At 41.3% G+C, this 23,515-nt stretch overlaps 1 protein-coding gene across 10 annotated transcripts in view; it reads left to right on the forward strand.

The window, feature by feature from the left end:
- eya1 (EYA transcriptional coactivator and phosphatase 1) overlaps nucleotides 1–23,515 on the forward strand; it is a 62,778-nt gene that overhangs the window by 26,806 nt on the left and 12,457 nt on the right. For 2 of the 10 annotated variants that reach the window (XM_026179473.1, XM_026179472.1), the window contains exons 2-12: nucleotides 3,426–3,553; nucleotides 4,180–4,245; nucleotides 5,572–5,649; nucleotides 8,136–8,202; nucleotides 8,583–8,728; nucleotides 9,595–9,732; nucleotides 13,932–14,014; nucleotides 15,569–15,755; nucleotides 16,384–16,526; nucleotides 17,254–17,337; nucleotides 20,552–20,641. In XM_026179473.1, the coding sequence (XP_026035258.1) occupies nucleotides 3,430–3,553; nucleotides 4,180–4,245; nucleotides 5,572–5,649; nucleotides 8,136–8,202; nucleotides 8,583–8,728; nucleotides 9,595–9,732; nucleotides 13,932–14,014; nucleotides 15,569–15,755; nucleotides 16,384–16,526; nucleotides 17,254–17,337; nucleotides 20,552–20,641 (1,206 nt within the window). In that variant the 5' untranslated portion in view covers nucleotides 3,426–3,429. Of the gene's footprint in view, nucleotides 1–1,421; nucleotides 1,804–3,425; nucleotides 3,554–4,179; nucleotides 4,246–5,571; nucleotides 5,650–8,135; nucleotides 8,203–8,582; nucleotides 8,729–9,594; nucleotides 9,733–13,931; nucleotides 14,015–15,568; nucleotides 15,756–16,383; nucleotides 16,527–17,253; nucleotides 17,338–20,551; nucleotides 20,642–23,515 lie in introns of those variants that run through there. The other 8 variants (XM_026179470.1, XM_026179475.1, XM_026179474.1 and 5 more) reach the window with 8 other exon arrangements.

The following is a 23,515-nucleotide window of genomic DNA, read 5'->3' on the forward strand; positions in this document are numbered from 1 at the left end:
TGGCAAAATGTGTTTCTCTTTCGTCTCCATTGCTTTTGCCTCTTCTTTCTGTTCTATAAATATAGATTTTACTCATGTTGTAATTTTTTTCATCCTTTTTGTGTATTTCAGTATTAAGAAATTATTGGAGGAAGAAATGCTGTTGTCTGTGCTTTGTGAAAGTAAAAGTGAGGTGTGAGAATGAAATATACCGGTTATTTTTGCTAAGATGGCTGTATCGTAAGCAGTGGGAGAGAAGGCAAATTGTAAAGCTGGAATGGTGTTCATGAAGGCTTTGCCTCGGTGTGAAGAGCAAAGCCTGTTGGGAAAAAAAAAGAAAAAAAACCTTAGACCATGGAGCTCAGGTTACCCTGGCTCATGTAAACAGTCAGCCATTAAAAAATCATGGCAGGATTTTTGAAAAAAGACTTTATACATCTTTCGCTCCATCTCTCTCTCTTTTTTTTTTTTTTTTTTACCTGACCATATGAATACCTTTGACCTTTTTTGGACCCTGTATTCCCATGGTGGGCTGGAGTCAGGTCTAATATAGTGTTATAGCCATGCAAGTATATGGCTCTGCTTGATGTTTGCAGAGAGACAAGCAGAGTGGGAGTGGACAGCAAAATGTAACTGTCAGCTAAAGGAGAGTAATAGAGGCATTCGTAGCGTCATAGGAAACATATGTGGCTCCATATGCTCTCCATGTTCTCCTTTCCAGTCTCTTTCATTGTCTGAGATGCACCACTGATCTGAGGGCCTCTAAAGTGCTCTCTCTGTGTGTGTGTGTGTGTGTGTGTGTGTGTGTGTGTGTGTGTGTGTGTGTGTGTGTGTGTGTGTGTGTGTGTGTGTGTGTGTGTCTACGCCACTCATCTGGGGGCCTCTGTAGTGCCCTGTGCATGAGCGTGTGTGTGTGTGTGTGTGTGTACACTTGCAGACATACAGAAATGAGTTATGTGTCTTTGTGTGCTAAAAAAAAAAAAAGACATAAGCATGAACCTTTGTGTTACCGCAAAGAAAGTGTGTGTGTATTTCTCCCGTTCTTTTTTTCATGGCCATTGTGAGTCGGCTGTGAAGTTGTGCATTTTTCTATTGTGCCCCAGGCACAGGCAGGCCTAGGGAAGACAGCCCTGATGGTCATTAGGACCTGTCAGTATGCCTAGAGGAGGAGTGCTGATAAATTTCAGATAGTGTCAATTGCAGATGAAAGATCTGCTGAAGATGCTAGGGGTGTCACGCTTGACTTGCCACTGCTCAACAAGTCCCATCTTCCTTCCAGCAGCAGCAAGCAGGAAAGTAGGCAGGCTCTCCCACCCTTTACTGGCCCTCAGCCCCCTTCTATCCACAACCCCTCACCCCTTTGCCTACCTACACTCCCTCACCCCCTTCCCCACACCCCATCACCCCCCTCCACCCCACCCCTTCCTGCTTACCTTGGCTAAGCCGCTTTGCATGTTGATTGGGGGAGGGCTAATCCAGTTTGCAGCTGTCGTAGACCAATGATGAATCACCTTTCCGTCATTTGGCCATGCTCCCCTTGCTCAGGGAGGAGGGAGGACCTGGAGGAGGAAACAACAGTGGAGCGGGGCTGCGGCTCAGAGCGAGACAATGTGAGCCTCTGTTCCCCAGCTAGCCCTCTCTTCCCATTCTGCTCCAGAATAACAATAATGTTTTCTCAGACAAGCCTTTTTGTGTCATGGATGGCTCCGGACTGTGACATCGAGCTGCAATAACAAGGAGTGACATTGTTTCTGCTGGGGCAGGTGGAGGCAGAATAAAGAAAGGGAGTGTGGTTTGAGAGGACTCAAAGCCATCTAGGTCCAGGTAAGAGCACAGTTGTGCCAGTGCCAGGAGCATCAGAGACATGTAGCTCTCTGTGTGGCATCAGAGATTGCTTTAGAAATTCTGCTAAAGAACTGTCGGCATTTCTCGGCTTGACTGATTAGAGATGGGAGGCTTTTTAGCCGTCAGTTAATGACAAAAAAGTTTGGCAAAAGGAAAAGAAAACAGGATTAAGCCGTGTGTGCAAGAAATAGGGTCAGTTTATTCTGGATCATCCTTAAGAGTATGCTTAGCGGGTGTGATATTTTTAGGGGAGGAGTAAATTAATATACCTTTGGGAAAAAGGCAATGCAGCTTCCATTACTGGAGCACGCGTGAAGAAGACTGACTTGGACTTTTGTGTTGCTGTTTTTTGTTAATTATAATTACCTTTTTGGTGTGTACTGTCTTGCCTAAATGTATATATATATTTCCCATAAATAATTGATTTGGATTTAAACCCCAAGAAATGACTACATCTGCCAAAATCTACTGGAAAGTATTACAACATAATATCATTGCAATGTTATTTTAAACCCAGTGAATGCATATCATAATTTAATGTTTTTATCTCATAATTCTGTTTCTTGGTGGCATCTGATATCACTCAGACTACTCAGAGTTGCTTGAGCATTTATCTTTGTGGCCTTTTGTAAAGGCCGATGTTTGTCGATAGCAGAGATACCCCAAACCCTGCAATATAATTAAAAATGACAGTACAATGTACAAAACATTTTATCCTAATTTCATTAACTCACTGTTGCAATGGGAGCAGCGGCAGAAACAAATGGGGTGTAGAGTTTGTGGCCATACTTTTTCAAATCACTCGTGCCTTCTTTTAGCTCCATTGTCTGTGCTCAATCAGATCCTTTGAGCGCACAAATGAGAAGAGAGAATAAGGTTTTCAGTGCCGTGGTCTTTTGTATAAACACAGAAACAATTAAGGAGCTTGCCAGAGCAAACACATGCCTCATGAGCTTCTCATCTGCCCATCACTGAGGCATAGACTCTTATAATCAAGCAGAGTGCTGCGTTTTTAACAGGCATGCTGTGCGTTGCTTCCAACCAGCAAACATCTGTTAACAGTCTTCATTATCGCACAAAACGATATATACTTAAGGCCATTTTTGTTTCAAGAAGCATCAGACTAAATTAAGAGTAAACATTTTGCGTTCACATTACGTTAAATTGTGACTGCCAGTGAGAAATCTCAAACTGTGCTGTCAAAATGCTTAACAGTCATTTTATCACTCTGTTCCACACAGTTTTTTTTTTTTTGTGTGTGTAACATTTTGTCTTGTGTACTTCCTTCATTTTAATCTGATAATTGTTTTTTTTCTGGGCATTTAGCACAGCCTAAAAATTGCTTTATTTAAAGTAGTAAAGTAGAAAAATATCACATGCAAGATAGAAATTAGTAAACTTGCATTAAATTGTGTATTTTTCTACTGTAAGTGCAGTGGAATACACTGTGCTTTTTACTCTCTCATGTTCACCATTTTATACCGTGCACGAGGGTGTACACAGAATTCTGCATGAGAGCTCTGCGCCTTCCCTGAAACCAGACTATCTAATTTGATTTGATGTGTGCCTGCGTGTGTGTGTGTGTGTGTGTGTGTCGTCAGGTCTATGGAAATGCAGGATCTAGCCAGTCCGCACAGCCGAGTAAGTGGAAGCAGTGAATCTCCTAATGGTCCCAACCTTGACAACTCACACATCGGTAACAATTCCATGACACCCAATGGCACTGAAGGTATGTGTGCAGTGCTGTTGTGCGTACATTTACCTTTCTCTCTTTTAATGCTTGCTAAAGTTCCTAAAATAACTGAAAATTGTGACAGTAAACCTAAAAGGATTTTATCACAGTATCGATGCTTTACAGCAATAAAGCCAGCGTGAGTGTTGAACTGATATTTAGAAGTTTTTTAGGATATATTATCAACACTTTTGCTGTAATATAGTATTAACAAGATACTAAAATGGGGCGTGGATTCATTTGACATTTGCTGGTTCTCAGCCTTAACACAGTTCAGTACCTCTGTTGGTCGTTTTCTCGTGACTATTAGCTGTTTATTTAAGCACCCATGTAATTATTCAAAGCCCACAAATGGAAATGATGGCACTTTGCATTTGGTTTCTACTCTACATTGTTATAGTCACTCAGGCGATTCACCTGTGCTTCAAATCTGAGCCTTTGTTTAGTGAAGCAGTCGTCCCCAAATCATAAAACATCAATTTATTAAAAGAACCACATTGTCAGATAAGCTTTAGAAGTATTTTTTAAATTTATTATTTTTGTTTGTTTGTTCATGACACACAGGACCTGTAGTCATGATGTAGACTGTCATGTGTTCCTTTGCCATTCTGTCTTTCCCATAGGTGATAACATCACAATGCTTACCACTGCAGACTGGTTGTTAGGTTCAAACTCACAGTCCGCTGCAGGTTTGTCTACTGTTGGTGCCAATGAAAGGACAATACTTGGTGTTTTGTGTTTTTTGTTTGTTTCAACTCAACTGAAAGCACTCATTGTAATTTTGAACCATCTACTTGACTCATGAAGAAATTTGTATTCTTTAAAATCTCCCCTTAAAATTATATTACTATTTACCAGCTGCAACATTATAAAATCGCCTCAACTATTGTGCCTTTCATTCAGAAACTCTGGTACTTGTTGTTATTTTTTGTGGCATTCTGTTTCAAGCATGGTTTGACACAGACTTGACTTGAGTTCATTGTTAGTGATTGGTCGTACTGTGAACTTGCATATAAGCATTATAAGCATTATAATTCTTAATTTTTTAATTTGGTTGTTCCATGCTGATTTCCTGAATACAGTGGTTATTGTGTGCTCTGTGACCTGAATGCTAGTTTATGCATGCATTTACCACTATTTTTCATCAGTGTGCTGTTGAAAAGAACTACCCTTTGTCAGCATATGTTCCTGCACTGAGCAAGCATAGTGGAAACATGTAAAACATGACAGCAAATGGCTTCTTCAACCATGAGGGATTCCACTGAGCATGACTCCTTTGCCCACATTGTCAATCTGTTTTTCCAAAAAAGGAAGAAAACAATCCTTCAGCCCGCCTGAAGTGAAATGGATAGATTTCAAAGAATCCTGAGCTGTCAGATAGCTGTGAAATTGTCTTTGCAAATCTATTGCTGAGCTGTATAATAGCATCAAGGTCAAACAGCGTTCCCCACCCTCTTAAAAAGATTTTATACACCATATATTTCCTTGACATTTCAGTCGTACTTGCGTATCGCTTTTTATCAGCGACTTTAACGCACATCTACTGCACTTATTTTCATTCATCCCACATCTAAGTACTGATATGTCAGGAGGTTATTTTCTTTAAAATAATAATAGAAAGCTTTAGTATTTTACATTTACTAGAATCCACTCTCATATGAAAGTTTAATTCATGGTTCTTTTTTAAGTAGATAAAAACTTTCCTATTGCGGTTTTGATCTTTTCTATTTTGTCACTCTGAAAGATAAATAACAAGAGATCAAAAGAAAATCTAGCTACCAAAAATAATTAGACAATTCAGTAATACATGTACTTAAGACTACTGCAAATGTATTGTGCATTTAAATTAGCTGACCTTATTTTACATGCAATACACTTATTAAATGTTATTTTTTTCCAAAAAAGTATTTTTTGTTTGTGAAAATGTGGAAGCCTAATGTAGTGAGACAAGATTTTCCTTTTTTCCTGACATTGATGTGGTGCTCTTGCTGAGAATGTGTCTTCTTTGTTTGCAGTTAAAACAGAACCAATGAGCAGCACCGAAATCGCCACCTCAGTAGCAGACACCTCTCTAGATAGCTTCTCAGGATCAGGTGAGACGTTTTGGTGTGTGTGTGTGTGAATGTGTGTGAATGTGTGTCCGACTGCCTCTCTCTCATACACACAGCAGATGAGCATAGAGATGACTGACTGATAAGCCGGTACCCGGGAAATGTCCCTCCAGCTAAAACTGCATTACAATGTGTGTTTTTGTGTGATAGTGTGTTTAAGAACAAGGGGATCTACCTCAACTGTCAGCATATATATATGCTGTGCTTGCTTGCACCTGTGTGTGTGTCCTGACTCCACTGGTTCCCATGTCAGTGAGGACTGAATTATGACCTGTAATGCACTGAGCTTGTCTGTCCAGTGGAGTGACGCGCTATCCCAGTGGCCCTCGATCTCCACGGGCTGTTACCCAATCGGCCTATCGGCCTAGGCTTTTCACACCTTCCTTTCAGCAAGGAAATATCTCACTCACACACACACACACACACACACACTCTAACATAAACACATTGTTAAATAAAACAAAGGCCGCAGAGTATGATAAGCATTGTTGGAACTATCATAGGAATTATAACTATTTAAAATTTGGGGGGTTTATTTTTCCACCATCTGCAGTAAATCTTTGCTGTAAACATTTGTTAATAGCACTACATGCAGCTGTACATGGTATTAACCTGCTGCTAATTTGCCTTTATTTCCTAAGCCGTTTAACTAAATGCTTGATACTATATGCTCGGAGGACATAAATCACAGCATGACTTTTGTCTGACAGTATTAATGAAATTTAGTAATCTTATACCCCATATCCTCCGTGGGGGAAACCCAAAGCGCTCTTCAGAAGAGCAAGTTTTGTCCAGTGGCAGGTGCTACTGATGTGGGAAAAGTGTTCAATATTAATAACGTGTGTGAGGGGTTTGGGCTTACAGTTACATACAGTTAGCGCCCCCCCCCGCAACCAAATCCCTTATTTTACATGTCACGACCGATTAGACAGATGTTTTAAAACTGCGTCTCCGGTACAGTTAAATGCCGAGACTGAGATTGTTGCTTCCCCGAATTGTTCTGGTTTTAAACTAACTGAATAATTTTGTCAAGCTTAACAGATTTTAATTTATACAGCTATCTCTTGCATTTTATTAGCTTATTTTGATTTCATTCAATATGACTATTATTGTTTGCGTTTTTTTAACATTTAAAGTTTAAATTTGCAAAACAGCATTCAAGGTAGCTCTTCCACTTTGACTTTTTAAAGATTTTCTTTCTATTCAGAATTATTTACCAGAGTCCTATAAGTAAATTTATATTTTTTGTTAACGTACACGTGCTCTGTGGGTTGACATGGGTGCACATGCACACACGCATCAGCAACAGTAACCGGGAGGATTTTCTACAAATAATCAAATTATAGATATTAAACTACTTTTGTGACTGTTGTTATTTGACAAGCTGGAAAAATGAACCCTGTGCTGTGAATGTGTCAGAATGCAAAGTACATTTTGAGTTGTTTGACTTAAAACCGCACTAGCTAGTTTAATTCTCAGTTTAATCTGAGCTTGCTAGCAGCTTTGTGTTAAAGTTGCCTGTCTTATCTAAAGTAGGGCTTTGTGTTGATCAAAAGGCATATTTAAAAATCAGCATCTCTGTGATTTACCATGAATAGCAGTCTGATGCTTGAAAAATGTTTCTGTCTCAGTTTATTTCTCAACTTTGCACCTATCTACCTATCACCTACTCTCACCTGCACAGTTTGACTGAAGAAGGGGTGATCTGTGAGGCGGCTTTGGGAGAAACCCTCTAACACTATATAGGAAAATGGAGTGAGACAGCTGATATTGCACAATTTTACATACCCCACAACTATAATTAGTGTAGTAATTTTAGAACTAATGTTACAAGTGAATGCATATTATAGTTATTCTGATGAAGGCGGGGAATTGTACAAATATGTACAAAATTGAAGATGGGTGGAGTGAGTTTGAGTGTCCCCTGATTATTGCACAGAGAGCCAGAGCCTCATACAGCATGACTGACAAAGGCAATCTAGAGTTAAATAATTTTTTCTGCACTCAAAATAAAAAAATCTTGTAAAGTTGCTTGTATTTCAACCTTAAGAGCACCGGTGAAGCATATACTCATCAGTGATGAAACGAGTAGCACTCATTAGCTCCAATCAGTGACGTCACTTCAGATATGGCTGTGGCTAGAAAGACCCAAAGCATCTTAAGCCACAAGCCGAGACTGATTCAGGCCGTCGTGTGTGTGTGCTTACACCAGTGTTTGTCATAGTGGCTCAGAAGTATCTCAGAGATACGTGGGTCAGCAGGAGGACCTGATGTTTTTACCTGATTATTTTGCTTCATTATAACTCTCCGGTTTTCAACCTTAAATAAGGTTACCAAAATAAATAGAGTAATGCAATGTAATTACTGGTTCCTTGGAATCCAGAAGTTCTGTTGGCAAAAGATAATATTTACCTTATTTCTTAATGTTTAAATATGTGCTTGCCTCTTTTCTTTTTAACTCTCCTCAGCTATTGGAACCAGTGGCTTCAGCCCAAGACAAACGCACCAGTTCTCTCCACAGATTTACCCTTCCAAGTAAGGTTTCTTTTATTTTTCTGTAAAAAAACAAGCAGCATCCAACTTCATTTCGTTCTTTAATTAGATCCTTCTGCTAGATGGGGGTTTTCTGACTGGCTTTGTTTGCATGGGTGTCTGTAGCCAGCGCACTCTGAAATCTGTTGTAATTATTATCTTGCAAAAATTTCCTTTGCCATTTATTGTTCTTTCACTATGTATATGAGCTTTGCTATGCTGTCTATCTTACAGCTTGGCTGGCTGTTTAGAACGAAGTAGCTCAATCACAAGGAATTTCTCAGTTAGCAAAGTTTGTGTTATGGTTTTGGGGGTAAAACACGGGCCTCACTTTTCCTGCCTTCCTTTTCTCACTCTAGTTTCTTGTTTCTTTTCTCAAATAGCAGAACATATCCGCATATTCTTCCTACCCCTTCATCCCAAAATATGGCTGCGTATGGACAGGCGCAGTACACCACAGGAATGCAGCAGGCCGCAGCTTATGCTAGCTACCCCCAGCCTGGCCAGCCCTATGGCATACCAGCTTATGGTAAGATTAACACAAATGATTGCCTCCTCTTGCTGGAGAGAGTCTGTTAATAATGTCAGAGTTCTTGAAATTGTATTAACCCAAAGTCTTGAAAATGCACAACTAATTTTTTTTTCTTCATGAAGTTTAGGAAAAGTACCTTGCTCATGTTCCCAGAATTCCTCCTGTACACCAAAACCAACAGAGATGCTGAGTTGTTGTTTAGTGCCTGCATATTCTCTTGCAGTGCAGTAGAAGAAAATTTGCTTATGAAGCTGTTCAGATAGATCAGAAAGATTACTGATATAAATCTGAAAACAAGAACTGGTTTCCTCTGGCATCGCAAGAGAAGCATAGAGTACATCGCTTACTGTAGACTTTATTTGTCCTAAGTCTTTGGAGTGTTTTGACCCCACAAGACTCTCCAATATGTGGAGGAATTTACACTGTTTATTTGAATAAAGTCCTGCAATCTGCCGTCGCATAGAGACTACATTGTGACTGACTCAGCCAAAACAGTGGTCAGGGTAGCTCACAAACACGGGCAGAATGTTTTGTTACTTGTGCATCTTTTCATGTGACCTTTGCTAAATGATAATAACAGTTATTAATAAAATCATAAAATAAAACAAGCCTAATCCAAACATGCGTTTTGGTTTTCGAGCAAAGTAGTGTGCTGTTGTGCAGAGTGATGGAACTCAGCGCAAGATAAAATTTCCAAACAACAAATGATGAAAATCAGTAACAGATAATCACCAGTCATCCACTGTGATTAGTGTGTTATGCTAACAGACAGAGGTGGTGTCCCTTTGCTGTCCAGTGTAATTTAAAACTGTGTTGACTGTTGTCTGTGCATCAAACCGATCTGGTGTCACTAACTGATTTAGGTCCATTGTGGGCAGGCATAAAGACGGAGGGGGGGTTGAGTCAGTCCCAATCCCCGGGACAGACAGGCTTCCTAAGCTACAGCTCTGGCTTCACAACACCACAGACAGGACAGGCCCCCTACAGCTACCAGATGCAGGGTGAGGACATCATTGTGAATTCTTTGCTTTTTCTCCCAATTTTTTCCAAAGTTTGAATTTGTGCGTTAGAAAACACACCACAAGATGAAATACATTTTACTTAAACCCAACAGCATATGAAATAGATGGCAAGCTTTTTTTTTTTTTTTGCTATTTCTGTAGTGGGTCTCTTTTTGGATGTAATGCACAAAATCCTGTCTTTATATTCAGCCCTTTCAAATAAGGTTTATTTTACTTTTTTTTTTTTTTTACATTAGAAGACTTATTCACAGCACAGCCCTCGCCCTCACCCTTGATAGTGGTTGCAACCCAGCGGTGTTTTGTGCAGCCACAACGGCTGCCTTCCTTTCCTCTCCTCTCTTAAAAGTATCAACACAGATGGAAAAATGGCAAGCACTTAGGAGGCAGCAGCCATGTCGCTCCCCAGCCTTTGTTTTTTCTCTCCCTGTGATCATATTTTCATTTGTTTAAGAACTGAGAACACAGAGATTTATGCCCTTGAAACCGATTAAGATGAGTTGTGCACCCTACACTCCCCCTTTTTGTGCTCTTTCTCTCCAGCCATACAGTTTAAATGTAGATCGGGCCTAATGCCCAGTGGACTGTATCTGTTACACTCTTTCTGCTTCTCTCTGGTTCAGAAAGCCTCTGCACTGAGCAAGCTAGCTGCTATTGCAGTCTTTGTATTCTCTCCTGTAATATCTAAAGTGTGACAGTTGAAATATCTCCACATGTTGCTGAAAAGCCCCCAGAACATCCCACAATAAATAACACCAGCTCAGCAGCAGATGTGGCAGGGGAAGCCTCTCTTCCACGCCTCTTAACCAAATACAGTTGGCCACATTCAGAGATTTTGGAGCACACTTCACACCTGAAAAAAGGAGAGGCAGAAAGAGAACGACAGGAACAAAAGTCAGGGCATGTGCGGCAGAGTGCACAAGCTGCTATCCTGCCCTTAGTGGTTTAACTCATGATGACAGTATTATGTTCCCATTCATCTTCTAAGTATTATGCTCTTACTCTGTCTTTCTTTTAACCTCCGTCTATCTCAGTCTCTCCCTCACTCTCTTCAGCTATCTCTGCCTATCTTTTCCCCCATGTTAGCGTTAAGTGCATTAGTAATTGACAGCCATGTAAGATGACAGATTGACCACTATTCTGGCCCTGGGTTCTCTAACTGTGGCTCTGGCCCTCCGCCACACCATCATCATTACTCTCTCCGGCCTATTGATCTGCCTGGGCAATGTGCCTCAGGCCTGGGTGTCCCAACCAAAGACTCCTTTTCCACATCTGATACTCCCCTTTCTTTCAGTGTCGCTGCCACCAGCCTGTGGCCAGCTGTCAAGGCAGAGGACGATTAGATTAATGTTTTTTGCTCTTTGCTTTCATCTCTGATGCGATCGAGCTTTGTGTGGTTGCTAAAGTCAAGGTACCAAATCATAAAGTGGACACTTGGGGCACTTTTTTGTAGGGCATTTCAGGGAGTACCGAAAATGGCAAAAAATATTAGAGGAGCGTAAACAGACAGAGGCATTGTTTTTATGGTGGTGCTGAGCAGATGCTAATTAGGTGAATAATTGGGTTCCAGCATTCTGTCCCAATGGTAGTGCGAGCTGAAGAAGCTGAAGCCTTGGTTGCCTTTTAAAAGGAGAGCCCCATCTGGACTTGATAGGCTATTCCCAAGTGGGGCATACAAACTTCTGCTACAAATATTGTGCACTGATGATAGACATAGCCCATGGCAAGGGACTGATCAAGCAAAGCAAATGGACTTCCAATTGTGGAGCCAGAAGGCAGGAGGGAAGGAGGAGAGGAGGGAGGGATGATGTCTGGTCCTGAGTGAGTGAACTAACTGGAGCAGGACAGGGGGAGGGAGAGAAAACATGCCCCCCGGGGAACCACAAGGCCCTTTCTTTCTCTCCCTGCTATAACCAGCACCACCACTCCAAACAGCATGGGCTCATTCTCACCGGGCTAGCGGGGGTCCCCTCAGCTTTTATGTGGCTCCTTGTTCTCCACAGAGCAACCCTCAAACCTGCCAGCGAGAGCTTTTATGACTGTTTGAACTGTGCATTAGGCTAATTTGTTGTTCTTTGCGGCCTTTGCACCTTGTTTTTGTCTTATTGTTCAATTGAACCTTCGCAGTATTTTGAACTTTCTTCAGCGAACACAGGAAAGTTTTACGTATCTCCTTCCCCTTAAAATATTAAACAAGAAAAGAAAGAGCAACGCTGATAATTACCGGGATGTAAAACATGCTGGAGGTAAAAACTGCACATGCTGCACAAATAATTATTAAATTCTGGTAATTTAAAGGTATTTCTTTTTATCTTTTAGCCACTGTGCTGCAAGTGTAGCTAACTGACAAGTCAAAACTCAATGTCTTCATGCTGCTTTGGATGCACTGCCATATCACCCCCGCACCCAAAAAAAGACACACGCACAAAACACACACACACTCCCCTCCACTCACACAGAAAAACTTCCCTAATCATTCCCCCCTTTCTGAAAGCTGCTTCATGTTTGTCACGGTGTGGGAGGGCCCTCCTGATGGGGCCAATGACCATAGGATGAAAGGAACTCCCTCTGTTTGTGTCTGACAACAAAGGTGTAATTACGTCCTCATTTAGGAACAGTAAATCTATCTCCTGCCTCGTTTTCACTGAAGCTGTGGGATACTTTCTTGGCCTTGGTAGGATGACTACGGTTATAGGTAAAGAAATTGTTTAAAGAATATGGCGGCGCCCTTTTTGTGTCCCCTACGGCTATGTGGACAAACAAGCTGCTTTTGTATGGACAGAAATGAGGTACAAAGCCCACTGTTTTTTGGGCTCAATGTTTTTTAACAATTCATTTGGAATTAATTAATTAAAACTGAATCATCTGTCACTGAGAGTGAGAGAGAGTGACCAGAACTGACCAAAACCCTCGATTTTTAGTTTTGTTTATTTTAATGTGTGCATTACACTGTTGGCAGAATAATTTGCTTATACTAAACTCCACAAGTAATCATTTCTTAATTGCATTATTTTGGATAAGAATGAATTACACTTGAGTTGATGAGAAATCTGCACATAAAAGTCACATCAACACATCGTGGCCCCTACTCACAGCTTTTCCGATGAGTATTTTGCAATGAAACTTCTTTATAAACACGATTGTTGCTCATTTGCTCAAATGGGAATCCCCCTCACTACATCTTTATAATGGATAAACCAGTTTTACTTAGTTGACCAGTTCGCAGTCATTGTTTGTGATTAAATAAATATTTGAGTTCAGTTTAATGCTGTTAAGCCTTGGGCAATAAAATCTGGCAAATTCTCTTTCTTTCTTTTCCTTTTTTTAACAGTTAGAAGTAACATTTATTAATTAATATTAATTTGTGGATCGAAATATGCAAATGAAGACAGATTTTTATGTTAATTATTCAGTTCTTTAAATCGTCACAATAACTGTTATCTCAAGAATTAGGATCTGGTTTCTCTACCAGTGTATGACCCCTTTAAACTGTCCCTCCTGCTGTTCTCTGACTTGACATGACAGTACAGGTGGATGGCCACTGAGGAGAGATGTTGTGTCCCAACAGCTGCTGCTGTCCTATGCTACAAATCATAGCATGTATGATATTAGGGCATTAGATACTATTGACCCTTTTGAGTGATTTAATTACCCAGAAGAACCATAGTTTGAACAAGTGGAAAGGAGAAGCATACATATTCATCAGGGCTGGATTTCAGTAGCACACCATGCCAGAGCTGCTCACCCCAACTTCAACCCTCTTTTCATATACATCTCTGTCACTATACCCCCACCCCCCACCTCCTACTCATGTCCCGTCCAGAGTGCATCCACCGTTTCCACCCCCTTTACTCAACGCGCCACCCTTCGGTAACTCGCACACAACAGTCTCTTGTGTTCTTCGCATTGTGCGGGCTTGGAAGCAGGTTTTCCCCCCCACCTCTGCACTGTCATTCATCAGGCCTGATCCAATCACAGATAAGGGAGGAAGAGCAGAAAGATAAGGCCACTGTTTGGAGCTCTCCCTGAGGCCTCCCTCTGTTCACCTACTAAAATAGTTGTTTCAAGATTAATCTTTTTTCCCCCTCCTAACAATGCACCATTTTATTTACACTGCTGCAGATTTAATTTTGTCTTTTCATGTAACATAACTTAAAGTTCCAATGTTTTTCTCCTCATAGGTGGGACTTTCACAACAACGTCAGGATTGTACACAGGAAATAACTCCCTGACAAACTCAACTGGCTTCAACAGCACGCAACAGGTAGCTGCGGATTTCTCCCTTATCTCCTTATTCCTCTAATCTGGTATCAATTTGCAGCTATCATTTTATACTTGAGGTTTGAACTGATCTTGGAAATCTTCATGAAACATGCGTACTCAATATGCTACATTTCACCCATGACACATTCAGACATAAATCATTCACAATGTCAAAAGCTTTGTACACAGGCTTATCTACCGTACCTCCTCCAACACATGTATATTATGCCACAGAGGAAAGGAGGAGGGGAAAAAAACAAGACAGATCGTTGTCCAGATGTAGGACAGAACAGAACATGTGTTTGCATTTATTTTTTGGAATCTGCACTGTAAAGTAGCAACACTGGTGCAGGGCATTTCTCAGATTACCCTGCCAAACCACCTAGTTATTTTCTTCAATTCTGCTACCTTTTGTCTTTCTGTCTGCCTCTGTGTTTTGATCTAAATCTTCCCTCTAACATCGCATTGAACATATCATTCCATTTGACTCTTTTTTTTATGTATCCCTGCTCAGACATGCACTTCTTCTCTGAACATGTTGACTTTGTGTCTGAGTGAGCACCCTGGTAATACTTATGTAAAAGTCACGATGGCAGTATTATGACGCTGGTCCTAGTAAGGATAAAATGGTAAATGGCCTGTATTTGTATAGCGCTTTACTAGTCCCTAATGACCCAAAAGCGCTTTACACATCCAGTCATCCACACATTCACACACTGGTGATGGCAAGCTACATTGTAGCCACAGCCACCCTGGGGCGCACTGACAGAGGCGAGGCTGCCGTACACTGGCGCCACCGGGCCCTCTGACCACCACCAGTAGGCAACGGGTGAAGTGTCTTGCCCAAGAACACAACGCGATTGAGCCATCAGATATCTCCATTTGCATTTGCAGACAAGCAAATGAGCCATTGTCTGGAAAGCAGCTTAGAAATAAGTCCAGCCTTTTGCATGCTTGGAACTGGGCAGGCTTTTGGACAGAAACTTAAGAAAAGGGAATTTAAGAAAAGGATTCCCTAAAAGTCATGAACTAGCCATGGAGATGATAATGTTAAACAAGATGCAGTGAACTTAGGACAAATTCTTCAAAGAAATTTTGAACATGATGTCTCTTTTAACTCTGTCATCTCCATTACCACAGCACCATTTCCACAAACCATGAACAGAAACTCCAGTGCTGTCCAGTTTGGAGTGTATGACATCATGTGTGTAACGTCTCTTTTCATCACTATTGGGAAGATGTCTCAATGAAACCTTGAGGGACACTGACACACAAGTGACCTACAGAGTTGTGTCAAATTAAAGGAAAAAGCTGAACCCTAAACCCCTACAGTGCTCTTAGAGGGAAAAGTACAATAGGGGTTAATAAAAAGTTGTTCTAAGTAATCGTCTGTATCCTGAAATGAAAATCATGAGTGTTCTTCCCCTGAAAGAATTCAAGCAGTTTTTGGTTGCAATTTACTCCCTTACATGTGTCTGACTAAATGAAATGCCATCACTTTAATCAACTAATTAAAAGTTATCAACTTTTTCAATTTACCCTACTTACTCCACAGGACTACCCAAGTTATCCAGCCTTCGGCCAGGGCCAGTATGCTCAGTATTATAACAGCTCACCCTACACTTCACCCTACATGACAAGTAACAACACCAGCCCCAGCACGCCCTCAACCACCACTACCTACACCCTCCAGGAACCACCCACTGGCATCACCAGCCAAGCCCTCACAGACAACCCTGCAGGTAGGAATTAAACCTCAGCTAGACCTGCCTTGTATAACCTGAAGATCACCAGTTTGATTCTGGTAAGAGGTGTGTGTCTCTTGGAATTTGCTCTCCATAGCAGAGAAAATGTTCACTTCCACTACATAAGAACAGGACAGTTTGAGCCACTACATCTAGTGGTGAGATAAAACAGAAATCAGATGTAAGATTTTCCATAATTTCATGTGACATTATTGCATCATCTTGCAACTGAGATTGTATATTATAAGCCACTCAGAATTTTATGACTGCATTTGAAATTGTCATCATTCACGCTGAAGACAGCTGGCTTTAACTAAATATAATTTCATACTTCCATCATTCAATTTAGATAAAGGACATTTTAGCTATTTCCAGTTGACATGCACTCCATTACCTCTTGTTTATTAAATCAGTATGGCGCACAGTAGCCTTTATTATTTGTTCTGCATCTGATTTATGGCATGCTTGTTACCTGCAGTCTTATAAGTTATGTCTCCTGCAGGATGCTGTCTGTCCTCCATCAAGACAAATAGTCCCTTTAAACATCTTTTCTAAAAGCAAATAGAAGCTCGTCTTCGGTGCGCTCTTTTAATACTCCCCTTCCTCCTTCTTTCCTTCCTTTCAGGAGAGTACAGTACCATCCACAGTCCATCAACCCCCATTAAAGATTCAGATTCAGATCGATTGCGCCGAGCCTCGGATGGAAAGTCACGTGGCCGTGGAAGAAGGAACAACAACCCATCACCGCCGCCCGACTCTGACCTTGAGGTAGGGTGAACCCGCTACCTTGGCGACAGACAGCCTCGCCCTGTCTGAGACACATGGACACTAATCCACTTACTATATGGCTGCCACACCAACTTTAACACTTGATGGACATTAATACTTAAAGACATGATTCCTTAACTTTAAATGCATTATTAATGCATTGTGGAATATATGAGTCATCACTAAACGCATATCATCTATAAAGAGCTTTGTATATCGTATAAATAAACAATAAGGCATGTGATTAAGTGAGTCATCACTGATGAGATACGTATTACATATATACCACGCACTGAAGACTGCTCACTAGCTGTTGCTTACAGTGGTGTTATTGCCCACTTTGATAGTGACCATGTGTCAAAATAAACTTGCTGTAATTTCGAGGACTCTTCATTAATATGTTATTAATTTGACTGAGGATAATAGCAGCCATTAAAACACTGACATCATGGCATGTTAACATATCTAGTTAATTAGTTTGTCACTATTGATTACTCTAATGTAAAGGGCACGGGGTGGAAAGTGTGTAGTGGGGTGGTGAGAGAAGTGTTGCGGTGACCAACCCAAGCAAATGGATCCTGGTCCCTGTGGCACACGAATACGCTCCTGGCCTATTGACCAGGAGGATCACCTTGCAGCCCTACAGAGTGCACCATTGATTTTGCCTCTTTTTTTCTCTGTTTTTCTTTGTTTCTTTCTCCCCCACCTCTGCCCCCCATCTCTCTAGCGAGTTTTCATCTGGGACCTAGATGAAACAATCATCATTTTCCATTCCTTGCTTACGGGTTCTTATGCCAACAGATATGGACGGGTGAGTGACATCAGACTCTGGCAGTAGCCATTCACTTTATCAGCAAAATGCATGAATATTAAAAGGAGGGGGGCAGAGGATAGATTTCACTTTGCTCTAACCCCACAGTGAGACGATAGAGCAGAACTCAATGTATAGATAATTGCTTCTTCTTATTTTTTTAAACGAGTCCAATGAGATCTGACAAAACCTGACTGCTCTTTGCAGCTGTTGGGGGGCTCTGCATGGCCCGTCCAGGCCCGGCTGTAGGGGCTCACAACAGTTGCACTCTGGATGTCTATTGACACATCTTGAGTGTTCCTTTCTCCTTCAGAAATGCCACATTGTTAGTTTAATTAAGTGCTTCTCAATCCATCCTTCTCAGGCAGGGATCTCCCTGGAGACCCTGGCAGGAGAGTGAGTCCACTAAATACAGCCCAGCCAGAACTCAAACTAGAGCTTAGAAATTCTGCCAAACCTGGCTTAATTAAGACTCAACAAATATGTATGTATTAACAAACATATATTTTTATTATTATAGCGAAAGGTCATTTCTATCCCATGTAACTTTGTGTGCTCATGAAATGAAGAGTTTACTTTTCCAGGGTTTTCTATTTGTTGTTTCATGTAAATTGCTTCTCTAAATTTAAACCTTCAAAACAAATAATTTGGGAAATAAGCCAGAATGCTTTTCTCATGGTTATATTGAGGTCATAGGTTCCTTTAAAGTACATCATCCTGTCTGTTTTTCCCCTTCTAGATATAAAAATTGACTTTAATATGAAATTCATAAACTAATATGCATTTTATTTTAATTTTGTTTTAGAGCAGTGTTTTGTTTTTGTTTTTTTGAAAATGACATATTACTCCTCCTATGTCAGAGAGCTTAGCGTCTGCAGCCCATGCTCTGTGCCTTTGTTCTGGTATGAGGGGTGTTTGATGGGGGTAGTGTTTTGTTTTGGGGGTGAAAGAGGGCTGCCCCACGACCCTTTACTGTTTATTTACTTTATTCCCAGCCCTGCCTGCTGCGTAAAGAGAGAGCTAAATGCTTAGGGAGCTGTGGCTCCGTCATGAGGGTCTCTTGCACCATGCACACACATAATCACACATAGGGTCTCCAGTGTGCTGCTCTGAAACTCCATAATGGCCCATTCCATCAGAGCTCATATAGGATGCGACAGCTAACTAGAGCCACTCGCTCTGGATTTTTTCATTTGTTCTCTGTTTTTCTTCCTCTCTGCCCATTTTACTCACTTTGTAACCCATGATTTTGTCCCTCTGCCATGCCCTTATCTGAAATACAGATCTATAAACTCCCTTAGAAAAGAAAGTTAAGACTAACAACCAACACAACCATTCCACCCCCTTCTCCTCCTTTCTGGCTTTCATTGATGCCAGGCATAAACAAAAAAGATACAAAACAGTTTTCCCTCCTAGCTGCTCTAAACTTGCTATAAATAGATGTGTATCTGAGTGAGTGCACATCCACACTTTCGCTCACTCTCTGTGACCTCCCACCCGTGCGCTCTCTGACTTTTTTCTCTCTCCCTCTCTCTCTCTCCCTCATACACATAAACACACTGCTGTTCTTATCAGCTCTTTTAATTGGCATCAAGGCAGCTCACCCCCATAAAGCTGATGGTTAAGGCCAGCTGTGCTGGTACTGGGCTGGCCAGAGCGAGAGCTTAAAGTGGGTGGGGATGGGGGTTGTTATTGGTAAGGGGCTTGAGGGTGGAGGGGGAGGCTTGGCGTCCCCCTAAAGCCACTGACATCTCAGGACAGGTGGTGCTGGAGCAGTGACCTGCTTGTATTCTTAACTCCCTCACTGACTGATTGTTTAGATTTAATTGGAAAGGATTCACTTGTGCAGAAAAGGCAGCCTTTTCCCACCAAACCAGTCCATAAGAGTGAATCACCCAACAGCGCCAGAGGTTGGGAAGAGGGAGCTGGTAGCCTGTTCATGTGGGAGGCTAATTATTTTTGATGAATTCTTACTGAAAGATTGGTTCAAACTGGGAGGTTAAGAGGAAGGAGAAAGCCTCTAGAAGTGGGAATTGAGCTCTCCTTGTGTGGTTTGTACTCTGTCATTTTAGAGAAAACATAAGCATTGTGGGGTGTGACAGCTAATCAGCAGAAAGCTCAGGTGTGTCTTTAGGTGGTTTAACTCTCTAATCCCTGCTTCTGGTCCTGCCTGGCTTGTCTCTTATACAAGTCTCACCCAGCTGCAGGAAAACCTCCTCCACGGGAAGCTTTTGTCTTCACTTTGTCCTTTACTTGCTGAGGACATTCTGCTGATTTGAGACTTAAAATGTAAAAGGCATTCAATATGTATGAAAACAAACAAGCACAAAAAAAGAATGTAAACATATCTCTCAAGTTATTTAATTAATAGTAATATTAATATATATGAAAATCCAAAAGTAAAACAACAATAAACAATGGACAATTTTATAATCATAAGAAGTTTCATTACAATTACAGTCATTAGGGTTTATAATTTTGTAGATGTTCATGTGAGAATGATCTGATGACATTTTGCCTATACGTTAACCTTTTAAAAGGAAAACTGCACACATTGTCACATGCTCATTAACTATTTACAGTGTTGTTCACTCCTCTCTTGGTATTATCTTACAGACAGTGCAGCCATATCACCATTGCAGCACGTGTCACATTGCTGACAGAGATCACAATTTAAGGAGGAATTTGTAGTTGCGCCTGATATAGGGATTAATATAACTGTTGAATTATTTTGCAGTTTTAATTTTGAACAAACGGAGTGACTGTCAGTTAACTAAAGAACCTTTACAGGGAATCGTATTTTATCATGTAGAGAGCAATCAGATGATGCATCTGGACAACTATGTGGAGAATGGGCTATTTACGATGAGGCTGTGACCCCGGCTCTTCCATTTAACTGCCCCTCCCAAGAACAGGCATGGTTTTACTCGGTTCATTCTGTCTGTCTGTGGCATTTCTGATGACTATTCTGGTCCCTTTCAGAGGGTCGTAAACAGAGACTGAAACTTTCAAGTGCGCCTAATGTCTTCTTTTATGGGAATACCTTGCTGTAGAATTTAAAGGGATTTTTGTGTTAATTGACAGACTTGCAGGGAACTTCATTATTTACTGTTCTGCATTGCTTCATCTGCTTCTTCAAAAATACAGTGTATACACACACACTTATTTCAGAATAATTTGGTTTGATTTAATTAGTTTTGTCTGTTTTCTGTAGGACCCGCCAACATCTGTATCGTTAGGCCTTAGGATGGAAGAAATGATCTTCAACTTGGCCGACACGCACTTATTCTTTAACGACTTAGAGGTGAGTCTGTTTGTGTGTGTTTTACTCTGGTATGTTTTGTTTCTGCACAATTGCCTTCTGTTTACTTTCTGATGATTTTAGTGGCCAGAGGAGTGGATGTGCTGGGTGTGAGAATTTTTTAGTAAAAGAAGCAACTGTTACGTAGCGTAGATCCTTTTTTACTAATCTCTTAGTAATCTATCCCATAAGCGATGGCATGAATTTTACATGCGCTGTCAGTCTCCTGGGTCACCAGCCCTGCCCCCCCACCTCCACTGTCTTCCCACTCCCATGGCAGCTAGTCCAATTTGTCAGGCTCTAGTGTTTCTGTGGCTGCTCTGTCTGTGTGTCATGCTGTGTGCTTGGTGTCGCTGTCCACCTACACTACACCACAGACCCCCTCCGTCACAGCATGAAATCCCTGCCACCTCCCCTCCCTTGCCCCCCTGATTCATGTACAGTTAGTGTAAAATCTTCCCCTGGGGCACAGGAATAGAAGGATCAGGCGTGGAGAAAAATGTGCGTCACATTTGTTTCAACAAATGTGACGCACACTTCATGCATGGGTATGAAGCATACCCTGTGTGCAGATTCAAATGTCAAACCCAACTTACAAGCAACTGTCCACAAATGTATCGTATTTTTTATATTTGCAGTTTTTTTTGTCCACGCCTTAACAATTTTCTCCCGGTGAATCTGATCCCACCGGCCCTGCTTTTTTCCTCAGAGTCCTGCTTTATGCTGACCTCACAGGAGAGGAAATGTTTTGTTTGATACTTAAGTGTGAAGAGATCTGCGGCCGGCCTGCCAAGTCTCATTACTCACCACCATGTTCGGCTGTGCTACATGAAGCAAGCCCAAGAACGAGCAAAAAACATGGGAGACAGAGAAAGAAAATATGCATACTCCCCCAAAAAGACAAGCGACTGAGATCCCAAGTGCAGTCATCGTGATCAAAGTTAATTGGCTACAATTGGCTGGTTAAATATTTCCTTATGCCCTGGCCATGTAGAAGCTGTTGTAGCTGCACTTTATTTAATAGATGTGCCCCAATCATTTGAAAAAAATGGCACTTTGTGACAATGCTTAAATGTGGTTTTGCTCAACATCTGTCCCGTGTTTTGATCCTTTCATGTGCTTTGAAAGTGTTCACAGATGAATTGGCAGCTCAGTCTACTTCAAAACTCCAGCACACACATTTCTTCTGCTCTGTCTCAGCAACAGTATTATTTGATTTTGTGTTTAGGCTTTAAGGACTCAATTTTTGCAGCTTAAATTGGTGTAGTATGCTTAGGTAGGGATGCTTTTTACAGTGTCCAGTGTAAAGACGTCTCTGCAGATTCTGCAGTAATTGTCACTAACAATGATACCAGAGGAGGAGTGACATTCTCTTGAAGGCATATTGATCTCTCCTCTTAAGCTGAGCAGGGCCAGTGTGAGTGTTAAGTGCCAGGTCTCAGCAATGCCTAACCAGTTGTATTTCCTCTCTGCTGATTTACGGTCCTGCATCTCAGATAGAGCCAAGTAGAGTCCAACTATAAATACCACAGCCAGCAGCAGTTATGTATTTAAGCATGTGCAGAAATGCATATGGTCCATCTAATTTGGTCTAAGCCATAAAGGGAGACCCCAGAGGCTGTGCAGAAACACAGGTGCAGAGTTAGTGGCCTGACGGTGTGTGAGTGGTCCATCTAAGTCTTAACACTGTTCTGACAGCCACTGCACGAGGATATTAAATATGAGCTCAATAAAATTTCAAAGTGTGTATAATTCCTAATTGTTTTAATTTGAATATGGTTTCTTTAAAAAAAAGTAGATTCAAAGTTTTTAAAGCATTGGGCTGCTTTATAGGACATCTAAAAACCACAATTAAGCATAATATTATACTGAGTCTGCAGAGGCCACATGCCACAGGCCACAGCGTATAATGCGTGTTAGTGTGTGTGTATATCTGTGTGTGAATAGAGGCTGGACTGTGTTGATAGAGCTGGTGAGTGACGATTCAGGGGAAAGTCATAAAAAGAAAGAGGGCATGCCGAAGGGGTCAACAGGGATCAGTTTCCCCCTTATGTCTCTCTCTCTCTCTCTCCCTCGCCCTTTTTCCTCCAACCATTTTTTTCTGGATCAGCACTCTCTTGTTTTTGTTCACTGTTTTTTATATGAGTCCCAGAAATACTGAAGTTTCACTAAAAGACCTCCCTTCCCAACTTGCACGCGCAATTCTCTCGATCGATTGTCCCACACAAGCCATTTGTTATTAAGCTCTATTATAAAGGAAGGGTGTATGATTGTATGAACAGCACGATCTTTTTTCTATCATCAAAAATGCTCAGTATAGAATAATCCATACTGAGGCGATCTCAGCTCTATTAATTTTTTTTTTATTCTGGTTAGAAAAATCGTATTTCAGTATTTACAGAAATAAGCAAATGCTTACTTTATTACAATTTGTAAAACAGAACAAATACTGGTTGTAATCAGTTAATAATAATATCCAATGTAATGGGGGTTTTTTTTTCAGTATCATACTCTGACAATACTAAACCTGTTATCATCTTTGAAATATAGCAGATTGGCCTCACTGAATGCCTTTGTGGCAGGGGATTGCATGTGGAGTTAATTGATGGTCTGAAGTGATGTGTATAATGAAGTCCACTGAGGCTGAGTGCATAGAGAAGACTGACAGCTCTGCTGTGGCTCGGGGTGTGAGTTTACTGTAGGTGTGCTGCTCTAGGCCGAACTCTAATGCTGAGCAGTATGTGGGAACCAGGGGCCTCTTTCTCGCTGGCCGAGCCCCCTGTGTTCCCCTCTCAGTGGGGTACGGGGGCTGCCGTCTCCCGCCTCCTTGGGTGAGAAAACAACCCTCCCAGTCTGGAGAATAAAGGCCATGGGGGC

Source organism: Astatotilapia calliptera, chromosome 9 (assembly GCF_900246225.1).
Source record: "Astatotilapia calliptera chromosome 9, fAstCal1.2, whole genome shotgun sequence".
Classification (NCBI taxonomy): domain Eukaryota; kingdom Metazoa; phylum Chordata; class Actinopteri; order Cichliformes; family Cichlidae; genus Astatotilapia; species Astatotilapia calliptera.